The 23795-nt window shown below is 37.7% G+C and overlaps 1 protein-coding gene across 1 annotated transcript; it reads left to right on the plus strand.

Moving 5' to 3' along the window:
- Nucleotides 1–178: 178 nt before the first annotated feature.
- Nucleotides 179–22796, plus strand: Dis3 (DIS3 exosome endoribonuclease and 3'-5' exoribonuclease). Its single transcript, XM_090342045.1, has 21 exons — nt 179–459; nt 1024–1181; nt 2563–2756; nt 3617–3690; nt 5261–5428; nt 6498–6662; nt 7326–7439; nt 8134–8271; nt 9228–9374; nt 9625–9741; nt 10152–10253; nt 11501–11565; nt 11658–11742; nt 13478–13605; nt 16113–16199; nt 17284–17440; nt 19016–19230; nt 19335–19503; nt 19584–19742; nt 20416–20538; nt 21947–22796. The coding sequence occupies exons 1-21, from the start codon at nt 232–234 to the stop codon at nt 22025–22027; spliced, it is 2874 nt and encodes a 957-aa protein (XP_090198171.1). The 5' UTR covers nt 179–231; the 3' UTR covers nt 22028–22796.
- The last annotated feature ends 999 nt before the right edge of the window (nt 22797–23795 follow it).

Below are 23795 nucleotides of genomic sequence, written 5' to 3' on the forward strand. Positions count from 1 at the left end.
CAATCTGAGCAGCTCGGGGAGTGGGGTGGGGAGTGTGTGTCTGTGTCAACTATCGTCCCGGAGGACGTTTTCTCGCGAGAATTGTGTACTGCCAGTCTGAAGCGGGAAGTGGGAATCCTCTGGGTTGAAGTAGGAGTCGTGCCTCAGCGCTCTAGAGGTTGAGGCCCATTGAGGGGGTGGGGAGTTCGGCGGCGACCGGGATTCCACGCTGCGGCTGCTGCAGTCGGCGAGATGCTCAAGTCTAAGACGTTCCTCAAAAAGACCCGCGCGGGCGGCGTGATGAAGATCGTGCGCGAGCATTACCTGCGAGACGACATCGGCTGCGGGGCCCCGGGCTGCGCGGCTTGCGGGCGGACGCACGAGGGGCCGGCCCTGGAGCCGCAGCCGCTGGACCCTGCCAGCAGCCTCTGGCCGGGGCCGCACTACCTGCTGCCGGACACCAACGTGCTGCTGCACCAGGTGCGTAGACCAGCTGGCCGCCCGCGGGCGCCGGGGGCGGAGATGGAGGGAGCGCGGGGGCGGGGGAGTGGCGGGGAAACTGAGGCTCGGGGGGGCGGAGCGCTGGCAGTACTATAGGAGAGGAGGCTTAAAGGCCCAGCCTTCCTGCTTTCCAGGCCGAAGTTCTTTTCCGTAGGTTTTTATTTTTTTCTTTCTTTTTAAGTTTTTTTTTGGAGTCTTACTTTTAGACACGCTAATTTTCTAACTCTTGGTGTCTCTTCTGCCTATAGATTATAAGTGTCTGGAAGCTGGGGAGCTGGGCTTCCGTGGCCTCCTGATTGAGACCCCTCCCCAGGCAGATTGTAAGTGCCTACGAACAAAAATTATGTGGGCCAAATGTATTTATTGATAGCATTAATTTTACCCCTAGGCCTAATGGGTTCAGTGACTATTGTCACTTTTTCTATAGCAGGGTAACTCTGCAGTGTACTATAGAGGCAGTGTTCTTACATGGTGACAAGGTTGTGTTTGACGGAAGCTATTCTGTATGTGACTCTAAGAAAAGTTAACTTTCTCTCTTTTAAGATTGATGTTCTGGAGGACCCTGCCATCAGGAATGTGATTGTGCTACAGACAGTCCTCCAGGAAGTGAGGAATCGGAGTGCTCCCATATATAAGCGAATCAGAGACTTGACAAATAACCAGGAGAAGCATTTCTACACATTCACTAACGAGCACCATAGGTAAGGAAAACAGTATTGCAGATCCATCCCACTAGCTAACTTGGAGAGGATTCTTGGAAGTAATGTGTGGCATGACCAAAGATAAACAATAGTTTGGCATGCTTTTTGTATGTATAGATCTTCCAGAGTCACATGGGCATAGGTGAGGTAAAGGCAACAAGCAAGATCTCCTGCTCAGGCTGTAATAGTTTTAGTTGCAAAACTTTCATTTTAAGTTGGTTCTGAAAATGACAACTTACTACTGCTTCAATAAAGCATTTGTTGACATATTCCTTGCACCTCCTTGAAATATAGGAACAAACATCATTTGTTTCTCAATACTGGCAAGTTTTTGTGGATACCTCAAGTGCTATGAGTAGGCCTGAGCAACCATAAACTGATGAAAACATACTCAAGACTCTAGGCAAGTCTCATTTAAGGTGTAATTACTTGTCATGTTAGAAAACAAATTCAGTTTTATGACTATGGCTTTTCCCAGTAAGCTTAACACATTACCATATATATTCAATGAGGAGAAATAAAATAATGCTAAAAACATCATGTAAATTAGTCTAAAACTGAAACTGCTATCTTCATAAGCTAGATCCTGTTGTACTGGTTTTTATTACTGTGCTTTTAACTATGGCTTCAAAGAACACATTTAAAGAAATAGATAAATATGCTTATGTACTTGAGAGTTCCAAGTAGAAAGATGTAGAGGCAGCATACAATCAGATCTATACCTGGTCTTTTAGTCTTTAGGTGATCTTTGGTATGTATCGATTATGTATCCAATGACAGTAGAATCATGTCTTCATGAATCATCTAGTCGTGCTATTTGTAGCATGTGGGAATTGCTGGTACTCTACATATTGAATGAAGTCTCATTACAAAGTCCCAAAGTTGTATTAGTTTGTTCCAACATTATATTATTTAATGTGCCAACCTAAAGTATAAATTTCTTGAGGGCCGGGAGTGCTTGCTTAGCATGCACGAAGACCCGGGTTCGATTCCTTGGTACCACATACGTAGCAAAAAGCCAGAAGTGGTGCTGTGGCTCAAGTGGTAGAGCCCTAGCCTTGAGAAAAATCCAGGGGCAGTGCTCAGGCCCTGAGCCCAAGACCAGGACTGCCAAAAAAAAAAAAAAAAATTCTTTTGTTGAACTTTTTTTTGTGAAGTAAAACTATTTTACCCTTGTTATTGTCCTATTAACAGTTTACTTCATTACTAGGCAAATATGTAAGCAGCTTATATTATTTTTTCTCTTGGGTATAAGTACTTCAAGTGAAGATGGATACATAATTGGTTTCAGTGTCTTTGAGTATCTATTTCCTAAGACTTTTTTACATATTCTAGGTTCTGTTAATTTTTCTTATTTCCATTTGTTTCCACTTCACATTAGGGAAACCTATGTAGAACAAGAACAGGGAGAAAATGCTAATGACAGAAATGATAGAGCCATTCGAGTGGCAGCAAAATGGTACAACGAACATTTTAAGAAGCTGTCAGTGGAAAATCAGCTACAAGTTATCTTTATAACAAATGACAAGAAAAACAAAGAGAAAGCCATAGAAGAAGGAATACCAGCTTTCACCTGTAAGTTTTAGTGTAGAATGTATTACTACATTTTCACAAATACATGTCAAAATTCTGGTCAGATGATCAGTTGGCTACTTTATTTTTTATTATCCTCTGTACTTTCATGTGATTTTCTTAGTTTCTAAATTGTAGATTCAACTGTAAAATTTCAAAGAACTTTAAAGTTTGGTTGCTCCATTGCTTTTTTCCTTACTATCTGCAGTTTTTAGCAATAAAATCTCAGTTGTGCTAGACTCACTTCTTCGGCATGACTACATTATTTTCATTTCATTTCTTTCTTTCTTTCTTTATTTATTTATTGTCAGTTGTAGAACTTGAACTCTGGGCCGGGGTGTTGTCCCAGAGCTCTTCAACTCAAGGCTACTGCCCTACCTCTTGAGCCATAGCACCACTTTTCTGGTGATTACTTGGAGATGAGAGTCTCACAGATTTTAGTGCCTGTTGGCTTTCAACCATAATCCTCAGATCTCAGCCTCCTGATTAGGATTACTGGTTTGAGCCACCATGCCTGGCGATTTATTATTGTTTAATGTCCTATTTTCAGCAAGATTATTCACATAATCTCATGTCTTAAGAAAATGAGAGACTAATATTTATGAAAATGTCAGCCTGGCAATGGTAGCTCAGTCCTAATAATTTTAGCTATTTAGTAGGCTGAGATTTGAAGGTCATGGTTTGGAGCCAGCCTGGACAATCAAATTCTTGAGACTCTTTTGTCCATTCAACCAGCAGAAAACTGGAAATGGGGGAGAATCAGCCATGAGCAGAAAAGGCCAAGCAAGAGCATGAGGCCTAGACTTTTAGCCCCACTCTGATACACACACAATGGAGAGCAGAGTTGACGTTTTATTTTTCAGGTGAAGAATACATAAAGAGCCTGACAGCTAACCCTGAACTCTTAGATCGTCTTGCTTGCTTGTCTGAAGAAGGGGTATGTGTTGGTTCTATATTTGAAAAGTTTAAAATAAGCATCCTGGCTTATAGGACTTACAGTTGCAAAATTCAAAAATTGGAATATGAAACTGTGATGTAAAGTGGAAGTAGTAGAGAGTTATAAACAAGAGAGACTAATGGGGGATGGGAGTTTGGCCTAGTGTAGAGTGCTTGCCTAGCATGCACAAACACCTGGGTTCGATTCCTCAGTACAACATACATAGAAAAAAGCTGGAAGTGGTGCTGTGGCTCAAGTGGAAGAGCTCTAGCCTTGAGAAAAAAAGTCCAAGGACAGTGCTCAGGCCCTGAGTTCAAGCCCCATGACTGGCAAAAATAAATTAAAATACAAAATAAAAAACATTAAAAAAAAAAGAGAGACAGACTAATGGGGTTACTGAAATGTCATTTCTAAATGAAGTGACTTTAGAAAATTCAGATTCAATACATTGTGCCTCTATTTGATAAGAAAATGAATAGAATCCATGGCTGATTTGGGAATAAGTAGTAGTAGTTTATGAAATAAACAAATAGCAGGCAGTAAAGACAGCATAAAGCTTTACCAAAAGAAGAGGCAAAGGAGTCATAGAAAACGTTGAACCAGCTAGGAGCTAGTTAGTGGCTCACACCTACAATTCTAGTTCATCAGGATGGTAAGATTCGGAAGATCATGAAATGAAGCTAGCTCATGCAGAATAGTCCTCAAGACTTGCATGTCCAGTTAACCAACAAAACTGGGCAAGAGGAATGGCTCAAATAGTAGAGTACTAGCTATGAGTAAGAAACCTGAGCAAGTCCCAAGTAAGCAAGCTGAACAAGACTACTGAATTCAAACTCTAGTGTGGGGGGAAAAAAAAGCCCTGTTACATAAAGCTCTTACTTGTGCTTGCTAGGTTGGTGCTCTGCCATTTCATCCACACACACATTCAGCCCTTTTGCTGTTGTTTTTTTTTTGGGGGGGGGTCAGTTGTGGGGCTTGAACATTGTCCCTGAGCTTTTCAGCTTGAGGCTAGCTCTCTACCACTTGAGTCACAGGGCAGTTTCCGGTCGTTTGGTGTTTTGGTGGTTAATTGGAGATAAGAGTCATGGACTTTAGTCCCCAGGCTGGCTTTGAACTATGATCCTCAGATCTCAGCCTCCTGAGTAGCTAGGATTGTAGGCATGAGCCATTAGCACCTGGCTTAGCTGTCTTTAAGCAGCTACTTTATGAGACTTAAAGTCTAGTAGCAGATACAAGAAAAAAACTTAGTTTTTAGAATACAAGTTTAGGATTGCCTTTTGAGTCTGTAGTAGTTAGTTACATGTGCCTAAGTTTTCATTCAAGTGTAGTTTTTCAGCTGAATGATTCAGAGAAACTTGTGCCTAGTGGTTAGCATATCATAAAATGATTATTCCCTTTATTACGGAAAGTTACTGTGGATAGTATTGACCTAGAAGAAATGCTTTGCTTTATTCTCTTAAATTCATATTCATATGTTTCATAATGTGGATTTAAAAAAAATTGCCTGATACAAACCATACTGTACATTGAATGAACAGTAACTTGTTGCATCTTTTTGCTTATTTTATAGAATGAAATAGAAAGCGGAAAAGTAATATTTTCAGAGCACCTTCCTTTAAGTAAGTTACAACAAGGCATAAAATCTGGTTCATATCTTCAAGGAACTTTTAGAGCTAGTAGAGAAAATTATTTAGAAGCTACAGTGTGGATTCATGGAGACACCGAACAAGATAAAGAGGCAAGTTTATAAATTCTTTAACACTTAAGTATTTCATTGTTCATTCTCTTCTATTTAATAAGCTTAAAAATTTTGTTTGAAAAATTCAATTTAGCTTTTTCTGTAGTAATTGTTCAGTTTTTTTTAAGAACTTGGTTATTGAAGTAAAGAACTTTCTGTTAGCTTAAAGAACATAAATATTCACCAGAAACTATAAGATGAAGAGCTATTTTAGATATTATAGCTAGTTATGACAAATACTATTCCCGTCACATGTTATTAATACGACTTGAACTTAGTGCATAGGTGCTGTTAGCTTTTTTGCTCAGGTTTGCTGCTCTTGGCTTTTTGGTAGTTAACTGTAGATTAAAAATCTCAAGTATTTAAGCACCCAGACCAACCCCAAACCATAGTTCTCAAATCTCAGCCTCCTGAACTAGGATTACAGGTATGAGCCACTGGTGCCTAGCTTCTATTTTCATTTTTATCAGTCAAGTAAGACTTTGGAATCTAGGCATGTGAACAATTTTATCTAGTCTCTTTGTACCATGGTAAGATAAAATGGAGCCATAAACACTACTCATATGCATGCATGCTTGCTTGCTTGCTTGCTTCCTTCCTTCCTTCCTCCCTTCCTTCCTTCCTTCCTGCCTTCCTGCCTTCCCTACCCCCTCTTTTTTGTTCTTTATGGGGCTTGAACTCAGCGTCTGGGCACTGTTCTTGAATCTCTTTGTGCCAAGACTAGCACTCCACCACTTGAGTCGCGTGTCACTTCTGTTTTGAGTGGTTAATTGAAGTAAGAGCCTCATGAGAACTTTTCTGCCTCAGCAGGCTTCAAACAGAGAGCTGCAGATCTCATTGTCCTAGTAGCTAGGATTACAGGCATCAACCATCAGTGCCTGGCCATATTTTCTTACTTGTGTATTTTTTTACTTAAAACTTTAGAAATTAAAGATGTGGAATAAAAGAATGCTATTCAGGAAATGAGAGAATTAGGGATTACATAGAGATATTTTGTACATAAACTTCTCTTAGCTAACATTCCCCTAATTGCCATTAAAAAACCTATGCCATTTGTTGTTTTAAACAGATAATCTTACAAGGGCTGAAACACTTAAACCGGGCTGTTCATGAAGATATTGTGGCTGTGGAACTTCTCCCAAAGAGTCAGTGGGTGGCACCATCTTCAGTAGTTTTACAAGATGAGGGACAGAATGAAGATGATGTAGAAAAAGAAGAGGAGAGAGAACATATGGTATGCAGTTAATCAGTTCTTAACGTTTGTCTGTGGACCTATAGTATTATTATTGTCATTGTTTTATTGCAGTACTTATACAGGAGGGATTTCATTGTTACATTTCCATGTCTACAGTATGTACCAGTCAGTCTCATTAATTCTGTATGCTATCATTTAGCATGTCAACTATGGAGAAAGTTCATTAGTAAATTTGTTTTATACTGGGCACTGTCCCTGAGCTCTTCTTCAGCTCAAGACTACCACTACCACCCTACCCTTGAGCCAAGTCCAACTTCCCATTTTTCTAGAGATTAATTGGAAATAAGAGTCTCAGGTCCTTTTGTGCCCCCAGGCTGGCTTTAAACCTGATCTCAGTCTTTTGAGTAGCTAGGATTACAGGCATGAGCCACCTGCCTGGCTTGCAAGTTCTCTACCATTAGGCCATGCTCTTGGCCCGATATTTTTTCTTTTTTGACAAACCATTTTTGTGGTGGTTTGTTTCATGGAACCATTTCAATGGTTTGGATGAACAGGTTCTAGAATTTTGAAACATTCTGAATTTTATGTCATAATTTATCATCTGAGCCACACTAGTGTCCATGTACATACTTCATTATGAAGGGAAACTGACTTGTTGTATTTGGAGTGAAATAACTGGAGATTTTAATTTTTATATCTCAGCTCAAGACTGCTGTCAGTGAAAAAATGTTAAAGCCTACAGGTAGAGTCGTAGGAATAATAAAAAGGAATTGGAGACCATATTGTGGCATGCTTTCCAAGTCTGATATTAAAGAGGTGAGTAAAAAGGACATTGCTATTTTTAAAAAAGAGAGAGAATGGGCCAGGATCATAGCCTAGTGGTAGAGTGCTCCCCTCACATGCATGAAGCCCTGGGTTTGATTCCTGGATACCACGTACACAGAAAAAGCTGGAAATGGCGCTGTGGCTCAAGTGGCAGAGCACTTAGCCTTGAGCAAAGTGTTCAAGGACAGTGCCCAAGCCCTGAGTTCAAGCCCCAGGACTGGCAAAAAAAAAAAAAAGATACAAATATTGATGATTACTTCAGCTTTTCTTTTCTTTTTTTTTTTTTTTTTGCCAGTCCTGGGCTTGAGCTCAGGGCCTGAGCACTGTCCTTGGACTTTCTCAAGGCTAGAGCTCTACCACTTGAGCCTCAGCACCACTTCTGGCTTTTTTCTATGTATGTGGTACCGAGGAATCAAACCCGGGTCTTCATGCATGCTAGGCAAGCACTTTAACCACTAGGCCAAACTCCCGGCCCCTACTTCAGCTTTTCTTTTGCCTCTATTCCCAGGTTATGTGTGAGTGTGTGTGTGTGTGTGTGTGTGTGTGTGTGTGTGTGTGTGTGTGTGTGTGTGATATAATTTGCCCTGGGTGGGATTGTAGCTCAATAATATTAAAATTGCTGCCTAGCCTAGGATTGATCCTCAGCATTAAAAACCAAAACACCTTATTTATTAATTTTTTGTAGTCAAGAAGACATCTCTTTACACCTGCTGATAAGAGAATCCCACGAATTCGGATCGAAACCAGACAGGCTTCTGTATTAGAAGGACGAAGAATTATTGTTGCTATTGATGGTTGGCCCAGAAATTCCAGATATCCAAATGTAATGTTTACAGTTTTAAAGCAAATTTTATTAAATTCCAACTAAGTTTTGATATTTTCTCAAATTGCCAAACTTACTGATCAGATCTAAGAAAAAATTTAATAATCCTAAGTAGATTCTAATCAGTAAATTTTGAAGTTAAAAAAAATTATCATACAATAGTTATATGGGTAGGAGGGGTTATTTAAATGTCATTACATACAGCATGTTCCAGGAGTCTTTCCACCTCACTTTTTTTTGCTGGTTCTAGGGCTTGAACTCTGGGCCTGGGGCTGAACCTAAGCCTAAATGTTGTCCCTGAGCTGCTTTTTTGCTCAAAGTGAGCTCTCTACCACTTTAGCCAGAGTGGCATTTCTGGCTTTTTTATTTTATGTAATTTTTTAAAGGTATTTTATTGGTTCTAAGAGTCTTAGGAGTTTTCTACATAGGCTGGCTTTGAACTGCAATCCTCAGATCTCAGCCTCCTTATTCCAGTGGCGTGAGCCGTTGGCACCTGACTCCCTCTGTCATTTTGAATCAGTTTTTGATTTTTTTTTTGTCCATTTGTGAGGCTTGAATTTAGAACCTGGACACAGTCCTTGAGCTTTTGTACTCTGGGCTAGTGCTCTATCACTTTGAGGTTCAGCACTACATTTGGTTTTCTAGTGACTTATTGGAGATAAGAATCTCATGGACTTTACTGCTTTGGCTGACTTTGAACTACTATTCTCAGATCTCAGCTCAGCGCCCAGGTTAGTCTTGATGATTCATAGGAGATACACAGGTCTTCTGTAATAAAAGAACTAGGCATTGTTTAATTGATTGAAAAGTCTTGGTATTTTTAATTTAGGAAAAGGTCAGGTTTAAGTAGTTATTAGAAATATTCAGAATACTGAAAGGATGTATAGAATGCTAAAGAATTTAATAGAAATGTCAACTATTAGCTTTTCCTTTCTAACAACATCTTTTGGTTTTAGGGCCACTTTGTGAAAAATTTAGGTGATGTTGGAGAGAAGGAGACAGAAACAGAGGTTCTGCTGCTAGAACATGACGTCCCTCATCAGCCCTTCTCCCAGGCTGTTCTCAGCTTCCTGCCCAAGCTGCCCTGGAGCATTACTGACGAGGCACGTTAAAGGCATTTACCATGACCCTATGCTGTTGATGTCTGTGTTTGGAAAGCATTTGTAGCTACCTAAATAATTTACTCGTTTACTGGAAACTAAAGTCTAGGCAGAAATATGTCAGGTTTTTCAAGGGCTGGGAAATTGCTTCTAAATCATGTGTGGTTGTTGACAAGTTAGCGATATTATTATGGATTTCATAAGAGCTGTGTTGGAGTTGTACTAGTAAAACATTTATTTCTTTAAATTCTAGGACATGAAAAACCGAGAAGACCTGAGGCACCTTTGTGTTTGCAGTGTGGACCCTCCAGGCTGCACAGATATAGATGATGCTCTACATTGTAGAGTGCTCACTAATGGAAATCTGGAGGTACTCATGGGGTCCTATCATTCTGGCCTACATACAATTCTGTGCTTTTTAAATCTTTTTCCTAGGCTTGTCTCAGACCCCTGTCTTCCCACATAGCTAGAAAGGCATGCATTTTCATGCCTGGCTTCCTTACTGACATAGATAGGGTCTTTCTAACTTCTTGTCCAACTTGGCCTCAAACTTTGATGTGCCTCCTGGTTAGCTAGGAACATGGTCCTGAGCCATTTGGTCTTGAGTTCTTTTTCTTTTGACCCAGCATAGAATTATGAATCAAACTTAGAAAATTATAGCTGTAAAAATGATGTGATCAATACATTTTTCAATTTACCTAAATTCTCATTTAAACCCATCCAGTGTGTCTACCTTACTAATGCTACATATTGACACTTTTTTGTTTTTATCATTTTAAGGTTGGTGTTCATATTGCTGATGTCAGCCATTTTATTAGGCCAGGAAATGCCTTGGATCAAGAGTCAGCAAGAAGAGGCACAACTGTATATCTTTGTGAGAAGGTTTGTGTTGAATTTAAAATCTTAAAATACTCAGGAGTTTGGGGTAAGGGATGCTTTTTTAAAAATTGACGTTACTTGGTTTTGTTGTTGTTGTTGTTGGTAGTGGGGCTTGAACTCGGGGCCTGTGTACTGTCCTTGTGCTCTTTTGCTCAAAGCTAGTTCTCTACTGCTTTGAGTCATAGTACCACTCCCGGTTTTCTGAGAGTTAATGACATGAGTCTCATGGACTTTCTGCTTAGGCTGGCTTTGGACCATGATCTTTAGATCTCAGCCTCCCAAGTAGCTAAATTACAGGCATGAAGCCATTGGTGGCCTGGCTTTGATTTTTTTTTTTTTTTTTTGAGGCAACATAGCCCCATTTGGCCTTGAACTTTTTAAAAGTGGTCAACAATTTGAGCTAGTACTAGTATGACAGTTTGAGTCAGTTTTTTACTAAAATAAGTACATGGAATTTGGTGGTCTAAATTATTGAAAATATTTTCAGGTTATTTTCTGGTTATTAACTGGTCCAATGTAAATGAAATTGATCATGAATCTAAAATAGATGCAATAAGCTAACCCATCCTATCACTTTGTCACTCATTCTACATTTAATGCCATATATTCGTTTATGTAAAAGTACCTCATGTAGCTTTCTTTTCCCCATAAACTTTAGTTTCCTGTCTTCTTCCTCTCTGCATCTCTCAGTAATTTAAAAATACCATTTATTTGTTCCTAAGCATGGGGGAATGTGGGTATAGAACTGTCAGCAAGTAGTTTGTACCTTCTAGAGATTTCAGAGGTTCAGAAAAGAGGTCTGGGAATTGGGGGAGATGTTGTTTAGAAGACTTAAACTTTAGACCACTGGAATTGTAGTCCAGTTATCTGTCATTACAATTTTCATTCTGCAAACAAGTCCTTTTAGTCGTGGCTCACAACTAATCCTAACTACTCAAGGAAATGAGATTTGAGGATCTCTGTTCAAAGCCAACCCTGGCAAAAACAGTCAGTGAGATCTCGTTTCTAATTAACTATCAAAAATCTAGAAATGGGGCAGTGGCTTAAGTGGTAGACTGCCTGCAGGCTTAACCAACTAAGACTGACACACACACACACACACACAGTCCTTTTGTAGAAACACGTGGTATATTTGGCATTTTCTGTGTTCACTTAATCACAAAGTTTGTTTTCACCTAATGCTACTTGAGAATAGAACCCAAAAGATATGAATAGAGCTAAGTAATCAAATATGCTATTATTTTTTACAGAGGATTGACATGGTTCCAGAGTTGCTTAGCTCTAACTTATGTTCCTTAAGATGTAACGTTGACAGGTATTTGTTTTATTATTTTGGCAGATATTTGCTGTTTTTTTTTTTTTTTTGTATAACTGAGTCTCATAAGTAAATGTACTCTTTTCCTGTAGGTTGGCATTTTCCTGTATTTGGGAAATGAATCACAATGCTGAAATCTTAAAAACGAGGTTTACCAAAAGCATCATTAACTCAAAGGTTAGATTTGTCTCCAATATATAAAATGGTTTCTACTTTCAACCATTTTCTAGAGTTATTTTGGGGAAAAAAGAAAAACTACTTTTATAGGCCTTTATAGTTTAATTTTTATTCAGTGTTATGGCAAGATCAAGTTCTTTTGTTTCTTTAAGAATGTAAACATTTGCTAGAGATCCTTTCATTTAGTCTCATCCTATATGACTTTATGTACCTAGTTTTGTGCTATTATAATCCTCTGCTAGTAGAGTCCTAGATGTGTACTGATTATTACAAATGAGGGAAACCATTGAGCCTATGCTTAATATGATTGAGAAATATGTGGTAGTGCTGTATTAAAAATTCACAGAGCCTGGGCACTTAGAACAATGATATTTGTAGGTTGTAATTCAAGAACCCAGTATTTGATGTTCTCATTAGAAATGTTTAGTGTTTTAGTAGTTACTATATTTATTGCTGACTCCACATTTTCTCATAGAAATGATTTTGTAAATCAGAGTTAGAGTCCTAGAACTACCTAAAAAATGTGCTTATTATACAGTGGGACCAGAGTATCTTTCTGTTTCTTTGCCCTTTACCATATTCCTTCAATATCTCCCTCATTTTGACCTTTAGAGCTACAAGTTTTCCAAAACCCTTCTTTTATGATCTGTTTTCTAAGCCATAACTTTTTTTTTTTTAAGATTCAGTGTTTTTCTTTCTGGATTGATTAGTAATTGGAAAGAAGTGTAGGATTGACAGTTTTAGTGAATTTTTTAAGTGTTCATAGACTTGTAGTTTTAATTTTAGTGAGCTAACTCTTTCAGCCTTAATCAGTGTAACAAAATGGTAGGGAAAAATACAGTAGACATATAAAACATTTCTTAGGAAGAGGACTCCTATTCCTTCGTGGACTCATTGATTCTCAGAAATCTAGTACCTAAAATTTCTTATTTTTGATTCCTAATTAATGAAGCCATGATTTTTCAAGAAGCAGTTTATTAAGGATAGTGCCATTTTACTTTCATTTAAGTGGCTTATTTTTTTTTTTAGCAGTTACATTTTCTGTCTTTATTTTACTTGCCTTTTTTTTTTTTTTGCCAGTCCAGGGCTTGAGCTCAGGGCTTGAGCACTGTCCTTTGACTTTCTCAAGGCGAGAGCTCTACCACTTGAGCCTCAGCACCATTTCCGGCTTTTTTCTATGTATGTGGTACCGTGGAATCGAACCCGGTCTTTGTGCATGCTAGGCAAGCACTTTAACCACCACTAGGCCAAACTCCAGGCCCTTAAGTGGCTTATTTTGTGTGATGCTTAGGTCAACACTAATGAACCAAGAATCAGCTGTGAGGTATATAGCTGTGAATCACCCTTCCTCTATTGAGCTTAGGCCTCTCAACATCATAGATGTGGGGGAAATAGGATACATAATATAGTTCAATAATAAATAATACGAGATGGAACAGTGTGGTTTAAATAGTAAGCTATTTTTATCACTTATAAAATAATTATTAATATTAGAGTTTGGATATTTTTATCACTTATAAAATAATTATTAGAGTTTAGATATTTCTTCAGTATCCCCATATACAACTAACTTTGTTCCTTCAGTTGTAATATGTATCAGTACGTGATATATAAAAAGCATCATATTGTATTTCTGGAGTATCTGTATGCCATTTGTTATTAAGTATCTTAATATAAAAATTTCTTTAAGTGATGAAAAGAAAATTAATGACATTAACGTACCATTCTTTGTCAGGCTTCTCTTACTTATGCAGAGGCTCAGATGAGAATTGACTCAGCAACCATGAATGATGATATTACCACTAGTCTCCGTGGACTAAATAAACTAGCTAAAATTCTGAAGAAAGGAAGAATTGCAAAAGGGTATGTTTCTAAAATAACCATAGGATATGTCTTAGGTCATTAAGTAGTACATGTGAAAATGACGGGCTTTCAACAGTTTTTTTTTAATGATGGTTTTAGTAATGATAATTAAGAAGCTGAGTAGATCTGTAGTTATCAATATCTTATTTTCTATCTTTGTAAACATTAGTAGCTTGATTCTGATTAATAGCTCACTGGTTGATGTTCCTGAGTTAAAGATCTTAAGAAACTACATGAAGGAGAGCCTGGCACGATGGCTCACGTCTGTAATCCTAGCTACTCCAGGGCTGTGATCTGAGGATCACGGTTCAGAGCCATTCCAGGGCCTAAGGGTGCTAAGACCAGTGAGACTCTTATCTCCAGTTAGCCACCAGAAAACTGGAAGTGGGAAGTGGCAAAGTGGCGCTGTGGCTCAAGGGGTAGGGCAGTAGCCTTGAGCTGAAAAGCTCAGGGACAACACCCAGACCCAGAATTCAATCCCCACAACCGAACCACCCTCCCCCCCCCAAAAAAAAAAAAATTACATGAAGGCAAAAGTCCTGAAGACTTCTAAAGAAAGTTGGGCACAGTGTGGTTCCCACCTATAATCCTAGCTCCTTCTTAGCAGCTGAGATTTGAGAATTGAGGTCCCAAGCTAGCCCAGGCAGAAAAGTTTATGAGGCTTATTTCCATTAGTCATAGTAAAGCTCAAAGTGGAGGAATGGCTCAAGTGGTAGAGTGTCAGGCTTGAGTGGAAAAGCCAAGCTGGAGTTCCTGACTGAGTTCAAGCCCCAGGACTGCCATAAACAAAAGTAATAATAAAAGCAAAGTAAGCATGATTCAAATTGAAGCCATATTTATTTGGGCATTTTTAAAAATCGGATATTTAAATGTGAATTTGTAACGTAGGTTCTCATAAACAGGAATGATTTTTTAGTTTTCTTTTTTTGGGTTGAATATGTTCTAGACATATGCAACTTCTGACATTACTGATCTACTCATCATAGTCTCCTTTTGCCCTCTCCATTGTCTTTCACCTCAATAAACTGTCTTCTATACTAAATAAAATACTGCGTTATTTTGCAATCACTCATTTGTAAGAGTGATTGCAAATTTATATAATCCACTAAAATTTATTATTTGGCTAAAGAAGATACTCAAAATACTCAGGAACACAGGGACTTAGAGTTTGTTGTGCTCCTGCTGTATTGTTTGTAATTTTTTTTTTTTTATTGTCAGGGTAATGTATAGAAGGGTTGTAGTTACATTCACCAGGTAGTAGGTGCATTACTTCTCACACATTGATACCCCTTCTCATGTTTTTGTCCCCATTTCTTTCCTTCCACCCCCTCTCAATCATCTTGTTTTCCCCCCTTCCCTTTCCTATTTCATATAAACAAACATATATACAATATATCAGGTAATAGAGTCAGACACAGTAACAGTATGAGATTAACCATAAAGGGAATAAAAGATAGGAGAAATAACATAGTACAATAAGATCAATAACACACAAGATAAAGCTCTTGTTTCCATATCCTAGAGTTTCTTTCATTTAGTCTCATCCTATATGACCTTATGTACCTAGGTTTTGAGCTATTGTAATCCTCTACTAGGAGAGTCATAATGTGAACTAATTATTACAAATGAGGGAAACCATTGAGCCTATGATTCTTTGGGTCTGGCTTTACTTCACTTAATATGATTTTTTCCAAGTCTTTCCATTTCCTTATAAATGGGGCAATGTCATTCTTTCTGATGGCCCCATACAATTCCATTGTGTATAAGTACTACATCTTTTCTGTGGGTCATAGGGCTTGACCTAGGCCTCCGGTGCTGTCCCTGAGCTCTTCAGCTAAAGCTACCACCTTTGCTAAGCCCCACTTCCCATTTTGTAGAGGTTAATTGGAGATAAGAGTCTCAGGTCTTTTTGTTTCGGGCTGGCTTTGAACCTTGATCCTCAGATCTCAGCCTCCTGAGAGTCACCACCTGTGAGCCACCAGCCCTGGTAAGTACTACATCTTGATCCAATCATCTACTAAAGGACGTCTGTGTTGGTTCCATATCTTCACTATGGTAAATAGTGCTACAGTGAACATCATTGTGCTAATGGCTTTAGTATGTCCTTGTTTCTGGACATTTGGGTAAATGCCATTTGGGTAAATGTCCTGGGTCTTGAACTCAAGGCCTGAGCACTGTCTTTGGGCTTTCTCAAGGCTAGAACTCTACTTGAGTCACACAACCATTTCCAGCTTTTTGTATGTATGTGGTACTGAAGAATCGAACACAGGTCTTCATGCATGTTAGTCAAGCACTCTACCATTAGGCCAAACTCCCGGCCCCTATATTGTTTATAAATACTTATCTGTAAAATATTCAGTTATTTATAAAAGCAACATAAAACTTAGTGACCTTCACAACAACTCTTATTCACTTGATGTGATCATTTTCTGTTTTATAGGAATCACTTCCAGAATTTCTTTCTTAATCGGCTCATATGAGTAATATACCTCTCTTGTTTTATTCAGGGCTTTGACTCTGTCTTCTCCAGAAGTTCGATTTCACATGGACAGTGAAACTCACGACCCAATAGATTTACAGACAAAGGAATTGAGGTGTGTAATTTTTAAAAGACAGTAGATTCTGTTTTTAAATGTCATGTCTATTTTGTAGTAACCAAAACAATACTTAAAACATGTCTATGAAAATTATGATTTCTATGGGGCCAGGAGTTTGGCCTAGTGGTTAAAGTGCTTGCCTAGCATGCATGAAAACCCGGGTTCGATTCCTCGGTACCACATACATAGATAAAAGCCAGAAGTGGTGCTGAGGCTCAAGTGGTAGAGCTCTAGCCTTGAGAAAGTCCAAGGACAGCGCTCAGGCTCTGAGCTCAAGCCCAGGACTGGCAAAAAAAAGAAAAAAAGAAGAAAAAAAAAATATATATATAATTACTCTGAAATTTTCTTGGCTTACTAAGTATTTAGGAAGCAGATATAATCTTTTTAGTTCTTGTGTAAAACTGGGAGAGTACTAATGGAAAGATTTTTGAGTTTGACTCAGTTTTATTTGATGTATGATATATTAAACTTTACTAGTAATCATTTATAACAAAAACATTTTCCATAATTAATTACATAATTGTTTATAATTGTTTTGTATAAAATATACTGATGTAGGGTCAGGGTAGTGGTAAAGACTATGGTGTTTGAAGCTGCTAACCTCCAGGTTTGGATACCCCTTTTGCTATTGCTGATACACAACTTGCAGCAAATCATATGACTACCCTCTATAACTTAGAAGTCTATTAAGTATGACTACTTATGGTACCTACTACATAGAATGTAAGGATGACTATTTGGATGTTGGCTATTGATAGCATGTGTTACTGGTTCAATTAGGATTTAGAAAGCAAAGGTTTTTTTTTTTTTTTTTTTTGGCTAAGTTTTATTTTTTAAGCCAAATTTTTTAGGATGGCTGTGTAGGAAATTAAAATACTTAAGTTTTATATATGAGTAAAAGTAGAAAAGCTTGCATATTTCTTGTGTAATTGTGTGCTAGCTAACATCTAAAATTTACTCAGTGCATGCGTAAGATTAATAACATAGTAGCTTAGAAATGAGACCTAAGTTATAAAAATGTTTACATACATGAATATTTACAAGGGAAATGCTTCTTGTCTGTTGATTTTTCCATATGTAGAGAAACAAATTCCATGGTAGAAGAATTTATGTTACTTGCTAACATTTCTGTTGCTAAAAAAATTCATGAAGAATTTTCTGAGCATGCTCTGCTTCGAAAACATCCTGCTCCACCTCCATCAAATTATGAAATTCTTGTTAAAGCAGCTAAGTCTAAGGTAAGCTTATAGTTTGAAAATTGTGTATATTTTTGTAAGGGCCTACCAACTGCCTACCCTGACTACTGCAATACAGAATTCGTTTTCACATTAAAAAAAAAATGCTTTGTTATTTATTGTTATAAAAATACAACTGGAGTTGGGGCTCAGACCTGTAATCCTAGCTATTCAAGAGTCTGAGATCTGAGGATCATAGTTCCAAGCCAGCCTGGGCAAGAAAGTTTTTGAGACTCTTATATCCACATAACTACCAAAAAGCTAGACGAGGAGCTGTGGTTAAGTGGTAGAGCACTAGCCTTGATCAAGAAAGGTTAGGGACAGTGCCCAGGTTCTTGAGTCAAGCCCCAGGACTGGCACAAAACAAAATAACAACAAAAAAAACCTCAGCTAGTAATTGTTTCTTTTACTTAACATTTTTTATTATCTTTGTACAAAGTGACTTCAATGGATACAGTATATCTTACTAAGTAATGATTTTGATGAGATTCAAAAATCATCTATTTTAGAGATAGTCATGTTTTCCTGTATTCTCATTGATGCCTGCTTAATAACTCCTTTAGTAGCTTTGAGAAACACCCAGTAATAAAGATACATGTTTTTGTCCAAGCTATTTGTCATATCCTCGACATAAAAAGCTCTTCTGAATCTATCCATTATTTATTGCTTCTGTGAACTTTTCAACTTTAGAGATTTACAAATAATTTGTTTCTTTTACTTCAACTCAGCTAAGTCCTTTTTATGTCATAATCCTAAAATAAGAAGTAAGTTATGGCATACCATGAAAAGAAGAAAAAGCTAAAAATGAGTATCTTTTTTTAGTTCTGTATACCTTCACCTCTGATTAACAGACTTTTAGATGTATTTTCAGTATTAACATTTTTTTTAAATGTATGTAATTTACATTGGTTTTCTTTGGATCATAGCACAATCCCATCTTTTCTGTCTAGAAAAGAGCTTGGAAAAGTACAGCATTGGATTGCATTCTTCTAACAGGGTAATGTTAGTTTTAGATCTTCATCATCTACTTAACGATCCATCAGCACTGAACCAGCTTCTCTGCTCCAAGGCATATCATTCAAGCTACTGGATTTTCTTCTATTATCTTACTTTTTCCTAATACTTGATAGAAAGAAGCTAAATTAGAGGCATCTTAACATTGTTCTTATTGAACTCCAGTGTCTATTTTCTGGCCTTCAACTCTTGAATGAAAAAATTTTGCAGAGAAAACTGCAGACCTGCTAAAAGTGTCTCCATATCTACTTATTTCGTTTGCCCTCAAAGAGATGAGCCTAAACTTAACACTACTGCTGCCACTACCCTTCTCCCATTAGAGCCTCTCAATACTTAGTACTTTTTACATTCAGGAAATGGTAAGTTTGATGACGTACAAAACAATCACTACTTGTTTTTATAGTTGTTTTTAGTCTTTTGGCAAAGAATGAAATACTAGTCCAGATTATCTGATTAGGAAAAAAAAAAAAAGCTGTCTAATCTGCTTAGTTGTATTTTGAAGACATGATAGAACTGATTTATAAATGTGTGATATGGTGCATTTCCCCTCTGGTTTATTCACAGAATTTGGAAATTAAAACTGATACAGCAAAGTCTTTGGCTGATTCTTTGGACAAGGCTGAATCTCCTGCTTTCCCCTATCTGAACACTCTGTTGAGAATTTTAGCCACTCGCTGTATGATGCAAGCTGTGTACTTTTGTTCTGGAATGGATAATGACTTTCATCACTATGGCTTAGCATCCCCCATATACACACATTTCACTTCTCCCATCAGAAGGTATTTTTCTTTATAAAATTAAGGGAGATAAAAAGTTTATAAATTTTAAAAACATGCTTTCACACTAACTTGCTATGGTCCTTATTTCTCCTTTTTATACCTAGATATGCAGATATAATTGTTCATCGGCTGTTGGCTGTGGCTATTGGGGCAGACTGTACTTATCCTGAGTTGACAGACAAACACAAGCTTGCAGATATATGTAAAAATCTCAATTTCCGGCACAAAATGGCTCAGTATGCTCAGCGTGCGTCCGTAGCCTTTCACACCCAGGTAGCCTTCTATGTGATCTCAGGAGACATTTTGGTTTTATTTAATTTGAAATGGTTATATGATTGTATGTTGTTTTGCAGTTATTTTTCAAAAGCAAAGGAATAGTAAGTGAAGAAGCCTATATTCTGTTTGTGAGAAAGAATGCTATTGTGGTATTAATTCCGAAATATGGCTTAGAAGGTACAGTTTTTTTTGAAGAAAAAGACAAACCAAAGCCACAGCTCATTTATGACGATGAGGTACAATATTTCTGTTTTGTTTCTTGGGGATGAAAGCGCTAATTCTTTGTCAGGTCACAAATGGTGTCTGTAAAGTATCCTATGGAATAATCATAAATCTCTAAATAGAGCTCAGTAAATCCACATTTAATCATACCAATTAAGTCTGTGGTTGTACTCACAAAATTTCTCACCTCATTGTGTCTTCCTAAACATAAATAATATGCTTGATGAGTTTCTTCTATAATGTGTGAAGTTTTAACATACACAGACAGATCTGAGCCAAATAATTTTGGCTATTCATAGCTCAGATGTCTTTTATTTTCTAGTTTACCTGCATCTATCTCTTACTTAATGTGTTTCCTTTCCTGAAACAGAATTCTGTAGGTGAAAGAAGAAACAGTAATCTATGCCTGAGTATTATGTCCTCTATTTGGGCAATAATGTGCTCATTAGTGGGGAGAAGCCTGAGCAGAATATATATCTTTTAGGTCCACCATAATGAAAAGATGAAGTATACACATAAAGAGCTCAGATTTATGTGAGGTGAATACTAAAAAAATTTGTTATGTGCAATACCTAGATGTATATTAATTTTTCAATTAGTAAATTTTGATATACTCTTGAAATTAAACTGAAGTTATTGTACACTACAAATACAAGAAGTAATGAAGTATGATACTTTTTTTTATAGATACCCTCACTTAAAATAGAAGGTACCATATTTCATGTGTTTGATAAAGTGAAAGTGAAAATCATGTTGGATTCATCCAATCTCCAACATCAGAAAATCCGAATGGCGCTTGTGGAACCCCAGGTGAGATCAAGCTTATTTCTATAGTGTTATACAGTGCACACTATTTCTACTTAATGTTAGAATCCTGTGAATATAGTCCAATTATTTTCATAGCAAGTCTCATTTCTTGCCGATTTCCCAGGATGACTAGATATTTGAAATGCTTCAGAGGTCCTTGGACTTAAAAATCAAAATGTCAGGGCCGGGAGTGTGGCCTAGTGGTAGAGTGCTTTCTTAGCATGCACAGCGCCCTAGGTTTGATTCCTCACTACTGCATACACAGAAAAAGCTGGAAGTTGGGCCCGGAGTTCAGCCCAGTGGTAGAGTGCTTGCCTAGCATGCACGAAGGCCCATGTTTGATTTCTTGGTACCACATACATAGAAAAAAGCTGGAAGTGGTGCTGAGGGTCAAGTAGTAGAGCTCTAGCCTTGAAAAAGTCCCAGGACAGTGCTTAGGCCCTAAACTCAAGCCCAGGACTGACAAAAAAAAAAAGCTGGAAGTGGTATTGTGGCTCAAATAGTAGAGTGGTAGCCTTGAGAAAGTCCAAGGACAGTGGCTAGGCCTTGAGTTTCAAACCCTAGAAGTGGCAAAAAAAATAAAATAAAAAATTAGTCTCAATCTTTTCTCTGAGTTTTGCAGTCTGCTTTTTTAAATTCCAAGTACACTGTGTGCCCCAGAATCACACCTGTTATCCTAGCTACTCAGGAGGCTGAGATCTGAGGATCAAGATTCAAAGCCAGTCTGGGACTGTTATCTCTAGTTAATCACCAAAATGCCGGAAGTGGAGCTGCAAGTCATAGAGCACTAGCCTTGAGTATAAAGGAACACAGGGAGGAATACAGGGACAGCTCCCAGGCCCAGAATTCAAGTCCCAGGACTAGTATAAACCAAAAAAAGTGCTATCACATTAGCTTTTTTTTTTTTTTTTTTTCTGGACCGTGGGCTTAAACTCTGGGCTTAGATACTGTCCTTGAGCTCCGTTTTTCTCAAGCATGAGCCACAGCACCACTTTTGGCTTTTTCTTTAATTGGAGATAAGAGTCTCACTATCTGGACTGGCTTTGAACTGCAGTCCTCAGATCTCAGCATCATGAGTAGTGTAGCTAGCAATACAGGATTAGCATGTTAGCCTTGAGCACAATCACACAGGGACAGCACCCAGGCTTTGAGCTCAAGCCCCAGGACTGGTACAAAAACACAAAATAAAAAAAATACTACCCAAAGGACAAGCTTCTCACTGAGACTAAGCCTAATGTATTCATTCTTCCTACCACCTTATTTTGTGTGGAAAGTATACTAATATGTAACTCACTTTTACCCTCTCCCTCTATATATGTTTATACTAAAAGTAGCATTATGGAAGAAGACATGATGTGAGATTTCTATTTTGTTTAAAATTGCTTTATTTTTCTTACTTGCATTACTTTAGATACCAGGAATAAGTGTGTCTGCAGATACTTCAAATGACCTTAATGAACCAGGAAATAAGAAGAGGAGGCTTGAAAAGTAGCTACATTCAGTGAAAAAAAATTTCTATTAAAAAAGAATACTTCTAAGCTTGTCTGTGATAGCTTGTGTTACTTTTAGTTACATTTTAATAATTTTAGAAATTTGCATATTTATTGAACTGTTCATCAAACTACTTTGTCTCCAGATTGAACAGAACTATTTATGCAGAAAAATTCAATTGAATAACCATCACTTAGATGGTGACAAGATAGCAACTTCAGGAATCTGTACAGATCATTTAAATGACAGACTTCCCTGCTCATTGAAGAGCAGTCTAATTTTGCATAAGTACTTTATTTAATTTTGGTAGGAAAACAAAAACCCAAGTCTTCAGCTGTATTATATCTCCCATGCCATTATTACAAGTTAAAGCATTCTCTTACTGTCCTGAAAGTATTTCACATTTAATTAGTGTCCCATCAACAAATGTAAACATTTGCAAATTGGTAAAGAATAAATAAATTAAATCAAAACAAGAAACAGAATATTTTGGCCTGATTGGGAAAATGCTTGGTAACTGGTAAAAATACAAGTCTTTTACCTTTGACTATAGTGACTTCCCCAAATAAGACTTCCGAGCTGAGAAAAATTGTACTTTAAATGTCTAAATAAATAATAAAATAACAATGACTTTTAAATACTAGTTCTATCAGATTACATAGGAGGACATATTGTACTAAGGACATATTAAAAAATTGGGGGTCAGGAGTTTAGCCTAGTGGTAGAGTGCTTGTCTATCATACATGAAGACCAGGGTTCAATTCATTGGTACCACATATATAAGGGGGGGGGAAAGCCAAAAGTGGTGTTGTGGCTCAAGTGGTAGAGCTGTGTAGTCTTGAGAAAGCTCAAGGACATTGCTCAGGCCTTGTCTGGCATGCCAGATTAACTACTGCTTACATTAATATTTTTGGTGAAAAAAGTGACATTAAAATATTTGAAGCTAGGCACAGTGGCTTACTCCTGCTGTAATCCTAGCTACTCAGGAAGCTAAAATCTGAGGATCATGGTGCAAAGCTAGCTCAGGCATTGAAGTCCATGAGACTCTTATCTCCAATTAACCACCAGAAAACTGGAAGTGGTGGTGTGGCTCAGAATGGTAGAGCACTTGCCTTGAGCAGAAGGGCTCAGGGACAACAACCAGGCCCAGAGTTCAAGCCCCACGACCAACCAAAAAAAAAAAAATTGTTTTTCCTGTTTTAAGTTATATCAAGTTGTATGTCAGTTGGGTATTTTAGTTGAATAGTTTGCAGAACAGTGAGAAAAACTGGCAAATCTAAGTGGATGTAATTACAGTATTTATTATCATCCAACTGTTCAGTAGTTGAAATTTTCCCCTTACCAATTCCTGACCAAAACATCTATAAATTTTAAGTGCAGACTTATTTCACATGAAGGAAGATAGACCATAGTTTACTGGGAGTTAAAGGAAAGAAGTTTTTTTGTGTGTTTTTTTTTTGCCAGTCCTGGGCTTGAGCTCAGGGCTTGAGCCTTGAGCTTTCTCAAAGCTAGAGCTCCACCACTTGAGTCACAGCACCCCCTCTGGTTTTTTCTATGTATGTGGTACTGAGGAATTGAATGAACCCTGGTCTTCGTATGCTAGGCAAACACTTACCACTAGACCAAACTCCTGTCCCTGAGGAAAGAAATCTTTGGTCCAAAGTAAAGCCTGTGTTTATTGTTGTGCCTCCGTTATGAGGAAGCTTTATGTAACTCTGATCAAAATGCTCAGAAACCTTGTCATATTGCCTGTAGACTGCTTTGGTAGA

The sequence above is a fragment of the Megascapheus bottae genome, chromosome 11 (assembly GCF_031878675.1).
Source record: "Megascapheus bottae isolate mThoBot1 chromosome 11, mThoBot2.hap1, whole genome shotgun sequence".
Lineage (NCBI taxonomy): Eukaryota > Metazoa > Chordata > Mammalia > Rodentia > Geomyidae > Megascapheus > Megascapheus bottae.

Excerpts from the sequence above, each read along its gene's own strand:
- Dis3 (XM_090342045.1), top strand. The coding sequence starts at position 232 with ATGCTCAAGTCTAAGACGTTCCTCAAAAAGACCCGCGCGGGCGGCGTG. Across the intron at positions 3,691-5,260 it reads CTTGCTTGTCTGAAGAAGGG|AATGAAATAGAAAGCGGAAA; the intron begins GTATGTGTTGGT and ends CTTATTTTATAG. Across the intron at positions 11,743-13,477 it reads AAAGCATCATTAACTCAAAG|GCTTCTCTTACTTATGCAGA; the intron begins GTTAGATTTGTC and ends ATTCTTTGTCAG.